General features: G+C 44.7%; 1 protein-coding gene across 8 annotated transcripts in view; it reads right to left on the minus strand.

Annotated features, from left to right (window-relative positions):
- The window catches only part of casz1 (castor zinc finger 1), a 150948-nt gene that overhangs the window by 33241 nt on the left and 101435 nt on the right, over nucleotides 1-16272 (minus strand). For 3 of the 8 annotated variants that reach the window (XM_078798334.1, XM_058083438.2, XM_058083437.2), the window contains exon 1: nucleotides 9856-10474. The exons of 4 other annotated variants lie outside the window; for them this stretch is intronic. In XM_078798334.1, the coding sequence (XP_078654460.1) occupies nucleotides 9856-9940 (85 nt within the window). In that variant the 5' untranslated portion in view covers nucleotides 9941-10474. Of the gene's footprint in view, nucleotides 1-9855; nucleotides 10476-16272 lie in introns of those variants that run through there. One more of the 8 variants, XM_058083444.2, reaches the window with a different exon arrangement.

Here is a 16272-nt window from a genome sequence, read left to right on the forward strand (position 1 = left end):
GATGGCACAGACATGCATACAGTCAGAAAGTACTCTTTTTACACACTCTCCTCCCTCACACAAACTGCTTTTTTCCCCCAATAACCTATCAATACAGCGCTTTCTATCCAGAATGTGACCTTGCAAACAGGTCACCTGTTGGAGAGCGCTGAGCTCAAAGATCCCATCTGGACTATTTGGCATCCCTGCTGCCTATGAGCTTGTTAGAATTGTCAAATCCAAGCACGTGCCGGTCATGTCGCCACGAAACCCAAATAAGACGCTGCGGGGTGAGGAGGGTCACCAAAGTAAGAAACATGCAAAGGGCAATGGCTGAAGAAAACAATGTATATTTGAAGTGCAGGAGGAAGTGGAAAAGACATTGAACTTGAGACCTACGCTGAGGACAAATACGCCCCGGGGCTTCATCACAAACAGGGTAATTATGGTGTTTTCCAGAGCAGAGGACACACAGCCTGAAGTGGTTTAAGGGCGAAGATATGAGTGACGAGAACCTTTGTGACAGGCAGGCTCAGAAACAGCCAACTTTTATTCTGTTTGCTTTGGCTAATTCACAGGACACATGGCTAGCTTGTTAATATTGTACAGCAAATCTGGACTCACAGATGGACCCACATGATGACTTCACTCGCCACGGTTTCAATTTCAGGAGTCCCACAAACACACACACACACACACACACAATTGGCACACGGTCCCACGCTTCCACAGACGGGAAACATGGGAAATTTATTCCTGTGGCTTTGTTTTGGAGCTCAGCTTCCATGTTCACTTTTAAGACGTTCGCAGGAGTGCGATTTGATGAAGCAAGCGCCACGCTAAATGAGCATACAACTCCCGTGTGTGACCCCCACGGCTGCGGCGTGTGGCGCGGTGGCGGGGCATCCTGGATCGTACAGTGGAGGGGGGGGGCTCAGCAGCGCACCTCTCAAGAGCCCTTCAGCTAATATCTGTACAGATTAACTGCTTCACTTGTAGTTTGGTCACGGGGATCTCACTTTGTCTTTGTGGCTTGTTGAGAGCAACAGAAGGTGTGTGTGTGTGTGTGTGTGTTGCACTCTTACACACTTTCTGCTCTCAAAGTAAAGACAATGATGTGCTGACCTAATAGGTCAGGTGACCTAGACTGGGATATAATCATTTAGGGTCATGTTTAATTTACCAAAATCCAGAGCCACACTGCTAAGCCAAACACACACACACACACACATACATGCATACACAATGTCAACCCTCGAGGGTAAATTCAGCACATGCTGCTCCATTAGTTATCAATTACGTCTGGAAATCTCCACCTGGCATCACACTCATAACAACCAAGCCAACACGCAAACACACACACACTTCGTCTTCATCCTCATCGTCGTCATGGGCTCTCCACAGGACGTTTAGGGTGTTTCTGTTTGACAACGAGCGTGAGGTTAACCTTGTTTGGAGGCCCTGTCAGGTTAGATAATGTCAATCCATGACACAGAAGCCCTAATGTGAGGCCTAAAAAAACGTCTGTTTGGATCTTTAGCCACGCCCGACACCAACGTACAGTATGCTAGGGAACGGCGCTACGAAGAAATGAGCTGTGGCATTCCTTTAATAAGAGTCTGAGGACACTTTTTTTTACTTTTTTTTTTTTTCAATCCCGGTTTGCCTTTAAAATATGTGCTTAGCCTGACATACTTTTTCACCTCTTTAGGACTTCAGATTTTATATTTGCAGACATAGGTCTGCATCCATATAATAATAATAAATAGATATATATATATATATATATATGTGTATGCATGTACGTGTCCATCCATTCTTGTGTCATGATGTTAGGGTTATCTGATGAGACCCAACCCATGAGCTGAATTATAAAAAAAAAATGTGCTGAGGAAAATATGTACCCTAACAAAAATGTTATTATATTATAATATATATCTAATTATATAATCATAATAATTATTATAGTTTTCTAATGTAGTGTGAAACTGAAGGTCCCATCTTTTGCTAACTATTGTCACCCTGTACACGGCGAGTTGACTCACTGTTTAAAAAGGCGGTTTTCACCTGAAACGGCAACGATGTCGTTTCTGGGAGTCGAATGAGGAATGTGCCGTGACAACTTCTGAAGGTGTGATAAAACACTTCTCTCAAAATGGGACAAGGGCAAAAAAGAAAAGAAAAAAAACAAGCAGAGCTGCTTTACAGAAAAAGACACATGCCTATTTTGGGTCTCCATATACACAAGGAAGTACTGTTAAGTCGACTCAAACAAATACATTTTCTTTTGATAAAAACCACTGAAACTACTTTAGCATTCTACCCCAAACCCACTTTGTTTCCTGCATCTTTATCGACATGATACTTGTGAGAAGCCACTCACTAAACTGTCACGCACAAACAACTGATGCTTTTCAAACTGTAATATTGATAGCATAAACTCAAATTTACTTGAAAAAGCGACAAACAAAAGGGGAGCCTTAGCGGCAAAGGCAATCCGCTCACATGCTGCATCCAGCTGCCCGTTTTACATTTCTGCAACATTAATATTCCTCTTATTATTATTTTAAAGTGAAAACGGATACTCTGTTGAAGTGCAAATCTGATGAATTACAGGAGCAGATTGCTGCAATTAATTATTAAAACCTATTTTATAAATATTCAGGGCTGTCATGCATCTAATAATGAACGCTTTAGAGGAGGTTACTTCCCGTGTGCATCCTAATGTGTCAGAAATATCACTTTTAATCACGTTTGTGTCAGGAAGTGCTTGGTTAGGAGGAATACAACATCAAATCAAGAAAACGCAACTGCTTTACTACTGTGTTCATCGCAGCCTCGCCCGCTTCAATACTCTTCTCACAGTGCGGTACCTCCACTTCTGTTGCTCGCGGCCCATCTGAGAAGGGGCTGAACACCTTTCAGCTCCCCCTTCTCTAATCTGAATGGAGAATAATGCATTGGCAGCACTCTACCTTCTGGACACACCTAGTCCCAGCGCTACCGCCGCCATATGCTGTCTTGATACATATTCATTACACTTTCTCCTGTGTTGCTGTGCGATGAAGCTTAAATGAGAGTCTCACAACTTCAAATAAGAAAAGAAAACACTAGAGGAAAAGAGTGGAGGAGGTTGGACTCCATCCGCTCTTCTGTGCTGGATATGAAGACCAGTGGGGATGAGTGGAGTTTCCAATGTCAATGACGTCATCATTCGATTTGGCCAAAGAGATGGCCGATCCATCGTTTCTACATCGCTTGTGATTCTAGCGTATCATCGGTGCCGCTGCAGTACCCAGAATGCCTTGAGAAATAACTTTAAGTGACATGTTTGTGTCAGTCGTGGTTACCCACTTTGATGTTTTAACTTACCTGTTGTACTGTTTATTTGTACTCTGTGACTGAGACTGTTGTTCTGTCTGACTACTGTCAGTAGGTAAAGTCAGGGGGTGGCTGTTGCTCGTTAATGGAAGAACTTATTAAGATGAAATGTAAAGTGCTTGCCATGCAGCGGAGCGGTGCCAGCTTCTGGACGAAGTTGTAACGACAAGCCGTTCAGTCATTCTATTTTTTAAATAAATATGAGCAAAAGTGGCCAAATCTAGAAAAAAAAGCACCAAATCATTTTGTGTTAACCCAAATGTAATTGTGATGTGCTGCCGCATATAAAGTAATGTATGGTAAGCGTTGCCTTTTCATACTTCTCCACATCCATCATCTCATATGCACAATTCACTTCTAACTGTCTGTCACACATCAATTTCAAATATACTTTAACAATGACTACTATTACCGTGCCCTTTATTATATTCTCTATTATCTATTCTGTATTCTGTATATTTTATTCTGGTAGTCCATTTATACCCTCCTGTATAAACAGGCTTTAATACAGCAGTGGCTCCCAAAGTGGGGTACGCGTACCCCCAGGGGTACGTCAATAGCCATAGGGGGTACGTGTATCAAAATGAAAAACAATTAGTGCCTAATACTCAAAATTGAGAGTGTGCCTGAACGCCTCAAAGTGCGAGGAGAAAACAGCAGGAAGGAGACAGCGGCAAGTTGTTCCTTGCTCTGAGTGCATCATGGCAACAAATTAGTAAGTTTGAATTACTTTGCACATTAAAAGTGTTTCATCTTGAAGATTTCATTATATTGGCGTTCCAATTAATCCCGCTCGCCCCCAGAGGTGAAAACCTGGCATTTTCACCCAAAATGATCATGTTTGTTAAACTTTCCCCTATGATTTGGTATGATGGCTTGGGGCACACCTCAGGCAGCTGACCGGTACCGGCAGGCCAAGCGGCATGCGGCTTCGGCGGTGGTCAACTCGGGTGTGGGAGGAATTCGGTGAAGCCACGGAGCACGACTTTCAGTCGGCCTCGAAGAGGTTCTGGCAAACCGTCGGACGCCTCAAAAGAGGAAGCAGGGCCTGGTCCACACGGGCTACAGTGGCGGCGGGGGCCTGCTGACCTCGACTGAGGAGGTAGTCGGATGTAGTAATATTGATACAGTTTTGACTTTATCAAACTGTTGAAAAAACATTAGAAACACAAATACTGTATCTAATTTTACTGGTTTTACTGGTTACTGGCCCCTGTACACACAAATGGTGACAATGAACTAAATAAGTGTAGTTGTACAAAATCAAACGACAATGTGCAATGCAACCTTTACGTAAAGGTTGCACTCTGCAGCAATGCGCACACACACACACACACACACACACACACCGCAGTGCTCTGTCAGAGAACACTGTCAGAGCTCCAATGATACCCCATCATTATCTGCACACAGGGCCTCCTTCGTGCGTTCGCTTGTCTCTCTGTCCTCTCCACAACTTCTCGTGGAGGTAGTAATTACTAAAGTGAACATTCTTCATGCAAAGATCCACTTCCCATTGTTTCTTCTTTTTGGCCTATTAGTGCCGTTTTCCGAATGGTGGCAGAGCTGAACGAACTGGCCGACATTGGCAGCACCTGTGAGTGTGACAGTGTATCGGTGCTCTGTCATTGTATCATTATGAGATTACTTGGTGGCCAGCTGGTGTGCCGTCCCAGATCCCGATCAGTCCTCTAAATGGACAAGAGCAGAGCGAGCCTTGATGTGCCATTGCACTATTTGCTGTACTGTACAATGATACTTTACCAGGCTGGGATCACAGCTACGCTCCTTTTTCCATCGCTAACAACGCTGCTGCTCGTTGCCTTTCTTCTTCCTCTCCCACCGGAACTTTGGCGTTATCAAAGGTGATCCCTTGCTAAGATGCATTTTCTCAAACGTCGTCTTACACCAGCCATTTCCCTCGTCGCTCTTGGGTAAACGTCACTCATAAAAAAATCAGGGAAGATTTGACGGTGAGATCAAAAAGGGAGGAAGGACAGCAAGGAGAGCGGGGAGATGGGGGAAGAAAAAGACGAACACTATCCTCCTCCCCCATCCAACAACAAGTGCTGAGGGTAATATCTCCAAGCAGGGACTGTGTTTTCAAACGCAAATACAACAAACTGCCATGAGACATCAAAATGGGTGATTTTGACTTCAGAGGGTCTTTAGATGCTTAAGGAGATGTCAAAGTCGGGCCTTTGGGACAGAAGAGTGAGAACAGAAGGTGCCAGAAGGCAGTTAGCAACCCATCCAGGAACCCTTCCAGAAGCAAAGAAAGTCTCCTCCCAACCTGCCAACTGGAGCCAAATCAGTTAAGGTTGCCACGAGGGATCAAATCTCTTTGTGATAGACCATTCCATGTAAATATAGATACACAGGTTATGATACGGTTCAACAACCATATACTTTAAAAACACAATCATTTGATGCAGTTTTCAAATGATACCATTCAAGCACAGCTGGGATAGGCTCCAGCATACCCCCGTCACCCTAGTGAGGACAAGGGGCATAGAGGATGGATGGCAGGAACTGGAGCCGTCAAACTAAGATTAATGGTTTGTGTGCAATAAATAAACATCAATTATCTACAGGCTCATTAAAATGATCTCCTTATTTTTAAGGACTATTTAAAGTTTTATTTAAAATTTGATATGGGCGCCAGCATTCGCGAGATGGAAGCCATAGCTTCTTGTTTTCACCATAGATTTAATTATAATGTAGATTTAATTTCCATATTTCCATTTAAATATGACAAGTTATGATCAAAGTATTTTTAAATAGCGACTTTCTTTTCAATCACCTTTTATATAAAATTCATAAAAAGTCCCAACCTTAAGTTAAATCAATAATACAAAATAAATAAAAAAGTGCAAAGCCCGCTAAATGAGGAGACATCTCTCCAAAAGTGGCAAAAATATGTCCAAGCACAGATCAGTAAATAGAAGTATTTGTCACATGGGTGCAATGCAAATGCTGCGTTAGCTTGGGAAAGTAAACAATCCCATACTGAAAATGTCACACCAAAAGTGAGCAAAGTGTCTTCAACACTCCAGGTCGGTAACAAAGTGGCAACATTTCAAAGTAAACATGTTGCAAAGCAAAAAAGTTAGCGTACCCGCCTCTGTTGGTCTGGCTGGTCAGGTTTTACACCCTTCTTGTAAAATCCAACGACTATACAAATTTTTTTTTTTGTTGCGTTGAAAATCTTCCTCGGTGACGAGTTAGCTACCCAGCTAGCTAGTGTGCTTTTACATCCATTCTTGCCAAGCTATGGAGCATGCTCCACATGCGCAATCTGCCCATACTGATACCGATACTGATTTTTTTCATGCGAGAGTTATGTTTACAAAATGAAAATGGCCAAGACCTACTCTATGAGGTGGCAGTTATCTTTAATAACTGGCAGGAGGAACTACTGCATTTGTTATACAATGGGGACTTGTACATGTGCAAACATACCATGCTCAAGTCCACCGACCCACGAAATCTGAACTTTGGACGAGCGTGCCAGATTGTGGTCAGGATTTCATGGTGTGAGACGGTGTTGGTAGCAATCATGCAGCATTGTATGCCGTTGCTGGTATGATGTCATGCTATTTATGGAACTGGCATCCAGGTTGTCGTCATCTCTTCTACACAACTCACAGTAGAAATGCAGGTGAAATCAGGGGAATCTTTAGGGTGGAAAATCAAACGGAACAACTTGGTTGCAATGTGGCCTTAGATGCTTCCAACGTGGTGTAAATCACCGACCTGAGCACTCTCGTCAGCTGAAAAGAGACAGCTATTAAAGTTGATCATCTGTTCTGTGCCCACTATGTATCGAGCGTTTGGGGTCCACACATCACAGGTGGAGAGGAATAAAACCAGTTCAAAGACAACACCTGAGAAGTTTCAGTAGGTACCACATACTTAAATCATAGAAGCGTCGCCTGGCGCTGGGACACACTCATTTTCCAGGCGTTAGGTTGACTCCGAATAGCCCGAAGGAGATTAGGCTGGCTCATTTTCAAATGGCCGTTTCTTCTAAAACCCACGACACGAGTGGGCTGAGCAGATCAGCACAGCCACCCGGCGAGGCGGCAGTCACAGGAGATTGTGCCCTGTGTAAAGCAGCTTAAAGGAAGGAAAAGAGAAGGAGAGGCTGAGGTAAAAGACGAACAAGCACTGGCTCTGCGATATGAGTTGAGTTAGCTGGAGAGTTAGCGCATGAGTTATGGTGAGCTAAAGGCTGAGGGATGCTGTATTTACGAGGGGAATGAGTGAGTGTTAAATCCCCAGTAAGAAATAAAGTTGTTCCTAAGCGAACGGGGGAAACATTTCACTCAGTCACTCTCAGGTGGCTCAACAAAATGAAGCTGATTCCTCTTTTCACAGGAAGCCCAAATTTGTTTTCTTGCATAAATGTGCCATAGATCACATTCAAGTGAATTGAATTCCAAAATTTGGATAGTGGCGGATACCCTTGTGAGTAATATCCCGAGAACTCAGGAGCCAAGAAAGAAAAAAAAGGGATGAATCAAAAATTGAATGTAGAGACTTACTGAGAGATTTCAAGCTAAGTGGGGCAGCCGAAACACACATTGCACTTGTTGCAGTGCAAGAGGTCGTCCAAGAAAAAGAAAAAGTTGTTTCTATTGTTTGAAGTTAGCCATCTGATTGATTTGTTTTCACGACACCAATATAGCAGCATTTCCCCTAAATTATTATTTTCCATGCAATAAACTTGCACGTGGAGTTGAAAAACCAGAAAAGGCACATGTCCAACGGAAAAGGAAGAACCTCACTTTACACTTTATGCACATCTCAACTCAAATGAACCATCCCGCTCAGCCCTGGCAGTAGTAATAACAATTATTACTTAAAAAGGCTATATTTTTGCATTAACTTGAAAGGCTATACAGAATCTTTTTTTCCCCTTTTTCTTCCTCCATCCTGTGCAGCCTCACTTACCCTAAGTATCTTCATAAATCACCAGTTACTGTTAACATGTACTCCACAATTCAGTCATCAATCTCCTACCAGGTCAGAGTGAAAACAGAGGGGGGAAATGTCTGCTTAGCACAATGTCTCTCTGGTGAATGCAGCTACCGCCACCCACTACTCAAACATACACATGCACGCACAAAAAGTTCAATAACAAACACACGCGCTGGCGCACAGCAACCAGAGCCATCCTGGGGGACACGGGAGGGGTTTCAGGATCGCCATGGTAACACAAGCCAAAATGAATGCTGACTTCACCTCTCACTCAGGGAATTGCTTCTCTTTCTTCTCTGTGTATTTGTTTTTGTTATTAAAGCAAGCAAAAAGTTCATATTGACTAACTTTGTCCCTCATCTTGACTTACAAGGATTACACTGTGGCAGCAGGCCGAGGCCGATACCCACAGGGCCGCATGTAAATCTGTGTTTACGCTCACAGACACTGTGTTTATTTAACCAAAAGAAAATATAATTGTACACGAGGAGGATTCTCTCCCCTCTCCGAGCGACGTCTTAGCAGGGGGAGAAAAGGACTCTGGAGCCCCAGACAGTGTTTACATCAGCAGAGTGGAAAATCCCTCAGATGACAAACCTCTACATCACAACATCTGTGTCTCAACTGCCAAATCAATCTCCACACTGCAAATTATTTCAGTCGGCTCCACAAAAAAACATCTGCACTTGACATTAGAGCAGTGGGATTTAAGGTGCTTTGGAATCATTTCCATTTTTAGCTTGCGTCACGGTGCACTTTGACCATGTATTGGCGTAGCCTTTAATCACCGCCACTGCTTGAGCGGGGGCTTCATAAAATATCAAATGCATTTGCAATAAACTTAAATAATATATCATTAGTGGTGGACAGAGTATAGTCATCCTTTACTTGAGCAGAAAACCAACATGTAAAAGAATATATTTGAAGTAAAAGTCACTTCCTGCTAAAGTACCACTGACAGCAAAATAAAGGTAAGCAATAAAAGTAACTAAAAGTGCAGAGTATGCAGAATTCTATTTAATAACAGGCATCTTTTGTGTGAAGTCCATGCTGGCTCGATGAAGTTTGAATGCTACATTAAATCAGACAGAAAATGAATTTTTTTGTTTCCAAAAGAAAACAACATATTGAAGTGACATTTTTCAAGCAGAGAATTCAAGCAAACTATAAAGTAAGACTAAAAGTTGACTTTTCAGCTGTGGGAAGTTTAAAAAGTGGATAAAAAGTCAGAAAGTCAACTTTTTGAAGTTTGAAATCGAGAGAAAAGTGGTGTCGGCATCGGCCATCATCATCAGAACAATAAGGGCAAACACGATTAGCAAGCTAAACACCTCCACCTGCTCGTTCTCTTCCCTCATACGCCCTCTGACGCCACCCACTACATCACATCGCCGGCTGCAACTAGTAGCACACCAGTTCGCCTCCAGCCCGCTCCGTGTGACTGCGAGGGGAGGGATGAGGATGGGGGTGGGGGAGTGGGGGGGGGGGGGTGAAGTCGTGTGAGAGTCTTACCTTGGAGCGGAGGCGGACCACCCTCCACGCTCTGCCTCACCTCTCCCTCCTGCCCTGGAAGGATTCTTTCCACAAAGCAAGGCATTTTCTCCCCAACTGCTCAAAGCCGGGGCTCTGCTCTCTCTCTCTCTCCTGCCCTCCCTCTCTCTCTCCTTCACACACTTCTCCTTTTCCCTCTCTTCATCCTCCTCCTCCTCTCTCCCTGTCTATCTTCACTGCCTCTTCCTCCTCCTATGAGCACAGATGTGGAGGCTGTGCAAGTTTACCCACTTTACCGGTAGGGGTCCTTCATTGCCCTTCTCCACCCCACAGTCACACGAGGAGCAACACACACTCAAAACATGAAACACACACACACACACACACACAGGAAGAGAGCCACTTAACTGGCGCCCTCCTGTCATTGCTACAATGAAAACCCTGTGCTGAGCAGCATGGCTGTGTGTGTGTGTGTGAGAGTGTGTGTGTGTGTGTGTGTGTGTGTGTGTGTGTGTGTGACAGGTGTAAAGAGGGTGGTGTGCACAGGGAGATGGCCCCCGGCCCTTTCCAGTCCTGTTGGACCAGGCTTTGTCCTGGCCCCTGGTCCCTGAAGTGTGTGGTACTTTACTCTCTCAAACACACACACACACACACACACACACCAACGGTATAATGGGGTGAAATAGGTTCATCCTAGAATTTTTTTCCTGTGAATGATTCAAAGAAAAAAAAGTCAACACCATAAATGTGCCATGTCAGGTTTAGTGCCACGCTGAGATAGAAAGACAAGTAACAAGCCACCACACCCCCCCCCCCCCACACACACACACATACTAAGACTGTGTCACGGTGCAACAACAGCTGCTTTCAGGACACACACACATTTCAACTGGTACACAACACAGGCTATCAACTGTTGTGTGCTGCTGTTAACAGTGATAACACATGCTTTGTGCCGCGTGTGTGTGTGGGGGGGGCATAAGCACACAAACACACAGCCAGTGTCTGCTGGCTCTCGTATTTCAGCTTCCTTGCTCTATCAGTTTGAGGTTTGTTTTTCTTTCAAAAAAGGCCGAGCTCATTGACACTTGCATGCTAGATTTGAAGACTCTCAGCTAGTCTGCGGTGGGGAATTTCTAGTTTCTTTCCTACTTGAGGGTCACTTTTCACATTGCAATATCAATACTGAAGCATATGAGCTGGCCCGCTGAGGAGTGTCATCTCCTGTGTTTGCCTTTGAATAAGGGCACAATCCCCCAGGGATAATAAGTTAGAATGTGACTGTCAAAAGTCTAAACAGGCCTGTGTTTGTCTTTCTTTGCTGTTTCTTGCTAACGCCAAATTTAACGTGTTTGCTTTAAAAACATCACGCAGGGGAAGGAACAAAATGATTGTTTAAGATTTGGCAAATGAGTGTGATGTCTCATTAGCAGCAGAACGGCACAAGGCATTTGTCAGATTCTGCTTTGGAGATAAGAAAGGACTGAGGTTAGCGTCGGAAATATTGCTCAACTTTTAAGGTGGTTTATAATTTGGAAAAGAGCTGATGGCATCATGTTACCGTGTCATTAAAACATCACAACTGTAATTATCAGGTCAAAGTTTGGGTGAGGACTTGCTCTTCTATTTATTGCTGCCTGGAACAGGATAAGGGTATCTGCAGCCAAGACGCGATATCCTGGATTTGCTATCATTTGAACAGAGGGTGGATCACCTTGACTCCAATCAAACAAAGCCCTCTAATGACACAAAAATTGCGGCGTGAGTTGACAGATGAGGTTCAACACCCTGTCAGGCAACTTTCAAAACAGTGACAAAGTGTAATAAAGCAGAAAAGGATGTTAAAAGAGCAGGACACGGATCTTGAATAACGTGTGCATACTTGCGGCCACAATATGAAAGCTCTTGTTGCCGTGTACAAATCTCTCTTTGGCAGAGGGAAGTCAAACACCTATTTAGCCGTGCCAAAGAAATTATTAGTATTTAGAGGAAATAGTGCGTCGTCTTGTCTGCCTTGCTGGAAATGGAACACAGAGGCTGTATTAGGTGATGGGGGAGCAGCACAAGGACAAGTAAAACATACCTTAAATAGACTACAAATGAAGTCACTTAACATACACTCTCCTCCCGCGCCCCCCTCTGACTCTGTCTTCGACAGAAAAAGCCTGTGTTTGACTATCTCGCACTCAGGTTCATGATTGGCTTTTGCTTTTTTCCTTATAAACACCACCCCGCCTGTCAGCGCAGGAATGGGCGCGTTCCCCTTAAATGGCTCATTTTGACAACTGATCTGTAAATAAAGCTGGATCTTCAACTTCCCGCTGTCTGTCGCTGCTTCCCTTTCTACCCCCGACCCCCCCTCCCCACCCCAGACATGAAGGTCTCCCTGTGACCCACCCCCTGTGCACACAAACTCAGACACACACACACATTTACCCCCACATCACCCCCTCCCCAACTCCATTCCCCATGCCTCTATAAAAACACAAATATGCTATAACTCAGCCCGTGCTGCCACATAGCCCCCATCTTGCCCTGTACAGGGGAGGAGGAGGCCTTTCGGGAAGGTCACCAACAAATGGTTTTCCGATTCACTGCCCCTGAAATAATTTTGTGTATTAAAACCTGAATCTGCACTTTCTGGCCTGAAAGCTTTTCTAATTATTGCTGTGTCCTTGGGACAGACACAGATCCTTCACACGCCAGGGGAAACAAGCTATAGAGCAAGCACTAGAGCCTCTAACACCCCCTCGCCCGCACCCCCGTCCCACCCCCCACCTCCCTCCTGCGCCTATCCCTCCATCTCCCCGCTTTACAGCCGACCCCCTCCCTCACCAATCTGTTTTCAAAGCGTGTCTGTCCTTTATTAAATTGTTTTCTTTTCCACATTATCAGTTGCCATGGAGACCCCATCTCTCAGATTATTTGAATTTCATTATATCTATTGATTTGGGAGCATTTCATCTTTTTTATTGTTTTTCTGTCAATTTTCGAAACGAATAACCATCTAATTTGCGTCAGCGCTGATTATGTTCGTCCCTCAATAGAGGTCGGCAGCTGCGCCGGGGAAACAAATCAATAGAAAAACATCATAAAACTCCAAAGTACAATCAACTGGGATATGGGTGACATTCCGTGGTTGCTGAAACGAAGTCATCAAAAAATATATACTTTTTTTTCTCTCCCAGTGCCTCTGCATGTGCATGTGGGAAGGGGGGGTGGGGGGGGGACACATATGTGCCTGGGCAGATATATTACTATATCACACTGGGGAAAATTTCCATACTGATAGCAGCCCTCCCTGCCAGACTAAAACAAAAAATGCTTACTGTATGTAAATAATTTATGCAATTTTAGCATTTATATATAAATTTTTTAATAAGCTGCTCGGAGCAAAGTGGCCATTAACAAAACACACAGCTGTCCAATGGGCTAAGCCCAGCAGATCAATTGCGCTTTTTATGACATGATAAAATGCTTTTAAAGCAATTTACGCAAATATGGAAAAAATGACTTCATGTGCTTCATTTATTCATAAGAACGTGGATGAGGAAAAAAAAAAAAAAAAGAAAAAGTCTCACAATAGCAAGACAGGAGCGATCGTCCCGGCCCTAACTGGAACGGACTTGCTGCCCTCTCCACAAGGACATAAAGTTTCATTACTGATGCACGCAGTCAAAGGCAATTTAGCAAACACAGTGTGCAAAACAAAACATCAGCATATTGCAAGTGTTCTTGTATTAAGTGGACCTTGCATGTTGCTTTCCCATTTTTATTCATTTTTGTGGGGCAGGGTGTCGGGTGATGGATTTTTTTCCTCCTCCCAGCCAGTGTCACCCTGACCCAAAGCCAAAGGGGAGGAGGAGGATAACGGGGGGGGGGTGGAGGAGTAGGCCTCAGTGACAGCACTGGGAGCTTCCTGGCCACCAGAGCCCAACATGACCATGTGCCAGACACGGGGGCCTGACTAAGCGGCACACAGACCCATGGAAGATTTCACTTGATCTGATCATTTAGCATCTTGGTGCAGGCGCACACATTATGCACAGCAGTATTGATGGGCTGGAGGGAGGGGGCGATGGCGGCTGGGTCAGGCAGGGCCATTTGGAGGCTAATCTTGTTTCAAAGCATCCTCTCTTCATGTGCCAACAATGTGCTGCAGCAGCCCCACCAAACACTGCTGCTGAAGGCCCCATGTTTGCAACACATGTCAACATTTGACAAAGCATTACTCCACCAACACCCGCCACCCCTCCCAAACAATATTCTCCAGCGCAGGCCTTTGAAATGAATGCGCTAACAAATGAGCTTTTTATGTTTATTTGTGCGTGGGTGTGTCAGAAGGGAGCGAGAGGCATATCTTTTTTTATAAGGCAACGGTTCTCAACTGACGAGCATGAAAGGGGAAGAGAGGAGAAAGGATATTTTCGGAAGTTGCGATTCTTCTGTGTCGGCTGTCGGTGTGCAATACATCCCAGCAACACGGGCGACAGGATAAACACTATTTTAATGGAGCCACTATGAATCGGCAGACAGTAATTACAGACCGAAAAAAAAGAGTGCAGTCTTTGGCACTTCCACACTGTTTGTCAGTGCCTCTCCCAAACAGATGCATACCGATATCAGACCTTAGCGACTAGAGTGAAATGAGCAGTAACAAGCGTGTGTTAATAATGCCAGGGTTCTTATGCCGACAGACAGTGTTATCATGTGCAGTCAAACGTAGCCGTGGGGGGGTGCAGGCCGGGGGCTAAAAGTTGGATTGGGTGGGTGAATTCTTGCTTTTTGCTACCCTTGCAGTTTGGGGTTCCCTCTCCTCGACGCAACAAAAATAACATGCTTGTGTCCCAAACAAAACATTCCCACACGTTTGTGGCCGGTTGTCTGTGACAACTCCACCCTGGCTCAATGTTTAAGAAAGTCCGTGTGATGACAGCTGTGCTCACTGTGCTCACCAAAGCGGTTTACTCATCCGTTTGGTGATGACATCTATTGTCATGTCAGAAAGACTTTCTCTTCATCCGGTCCGGCACAGTAAAATGTTGATGTCCGAGCGTCTAAGAAGCACAATTACAGAGGACCTCCACTGAATAATTTAAAGAGCATAATTATTGACCTCTATCTGAATTCTTCTGAAAGCTGCATTAAGATATAGAAAAGCACTGGAGGTGGAAGCGGAACTGAGCGGAAGTGTGTCTCCCCAGGCCTCCCTAATGCACTCTCCTGCTGTACTTCGACTTCCTGTGGACCCCTAATGTGCCCACTGCTCACTGGCCTGATGAAGACTGTAGTTAATGAGGCCCCTGTTTCTGAAATGAAGAATCGCTGAAACCATCAACATGCATTACTATCAAGCCACTCGCCCCCCCCTCCCCCCACAACCATGCGTTTCCACGCACAATGCCAACATGACCGTCTCCAACGCAAACACCAGCGATGCTGCACCCCATCGCCTCCGCTGACTTTTTAGTACCACCGTGGATTTTGATAGGCTGTACGATACTGAGGAGGAGGGCTTGCATGAGAGGGGATGTTTTTTTTGCGGGGGTGTGTGAGGGTTAACTGTCCCTCAGGGGGCTATCAGTGAACTGGACAGCCGTCACTGCTGGTGTCCCCGCTTCCTCATTGACAGGCCGGCCCTGACAGATTAACAGCCAGTCAAGAGGAATCCATGGCCCGGGACACAATTAAAATAATCACTTTTCTCAAATTTGCGTGTATGTGTACCAAGCAGATGAAGTACCGTCACGGGTTGTGTATGTGTGCATGGAGAAGCACTGGGCGGGGGGGTCGGTGGGAGCGAGCGGCAGGCCTGGGGGAGGATATAGCGAGATGAGGCCTATTTAATTAAAAGAAAATATTTGTGTTTGCATACAATTGTGGTTGGATCTTGGGACAAATCTGTGAAAACTCGTCATCTAAGAGTTTGATTTGGACTATTCCACATCCGAGTTGCCGAGATGCGATATTTCAGTTGGAGTGCATATTTTGTTAAGTCCTTGAGAAAGGCTTGAGAAAGCTAAATACAATAGCTGATGTTCCTATTATGGACAATTTGAGAAGTTATTAAATCAATCGAGGATTATTGCCGTCTCCATTGTGTTTCAACCAGGAAGGATAGAGGGCACTGAAATAATTAGGCGACAATCTGCAACATCCTGAATGCCAAGGACAGGTGGATTAAAGTATTAAAACAATCGCATTTCAGTCTTGAAATAGTCCTGTGCTGGACTCAGCAGCGTGTGTATCTGTTCAAGTTCAGCCGGCAGCTCCATAACGCCACGGGAGAGGGATAGAGGGAAAAAAAGCCCAATCCCATTAGCTACGTACATGCATCTCAGCAGACCTGCTGGAAACGTGAGCAAATCTCAGTGATGATTATCCCCTCCCCGAGCTTTGACGTGAGAATACCAACCTCTCAAAGTGCGCGCTAACTAA

The sequence above is a fragment of the Doryrhamphus excisus genome, linkage group LG17, assembly GCF_037039965.1.
Source record: "Doryrhamphus excisus strain RoL-2023G ecotype Guam linkage group LG17, RoL_Dexc_Guam_v1.1, whole genome shotgun sequence".
In the NCBI taxonomy this organism is placed as follows: domain Eukaryota; kingdom Metazoa; phylum Chordata; class Actinopteri; order Syngnathiformes; family Syngnathidae; genus Doryrhamphus; species Doryrhamphus excisus.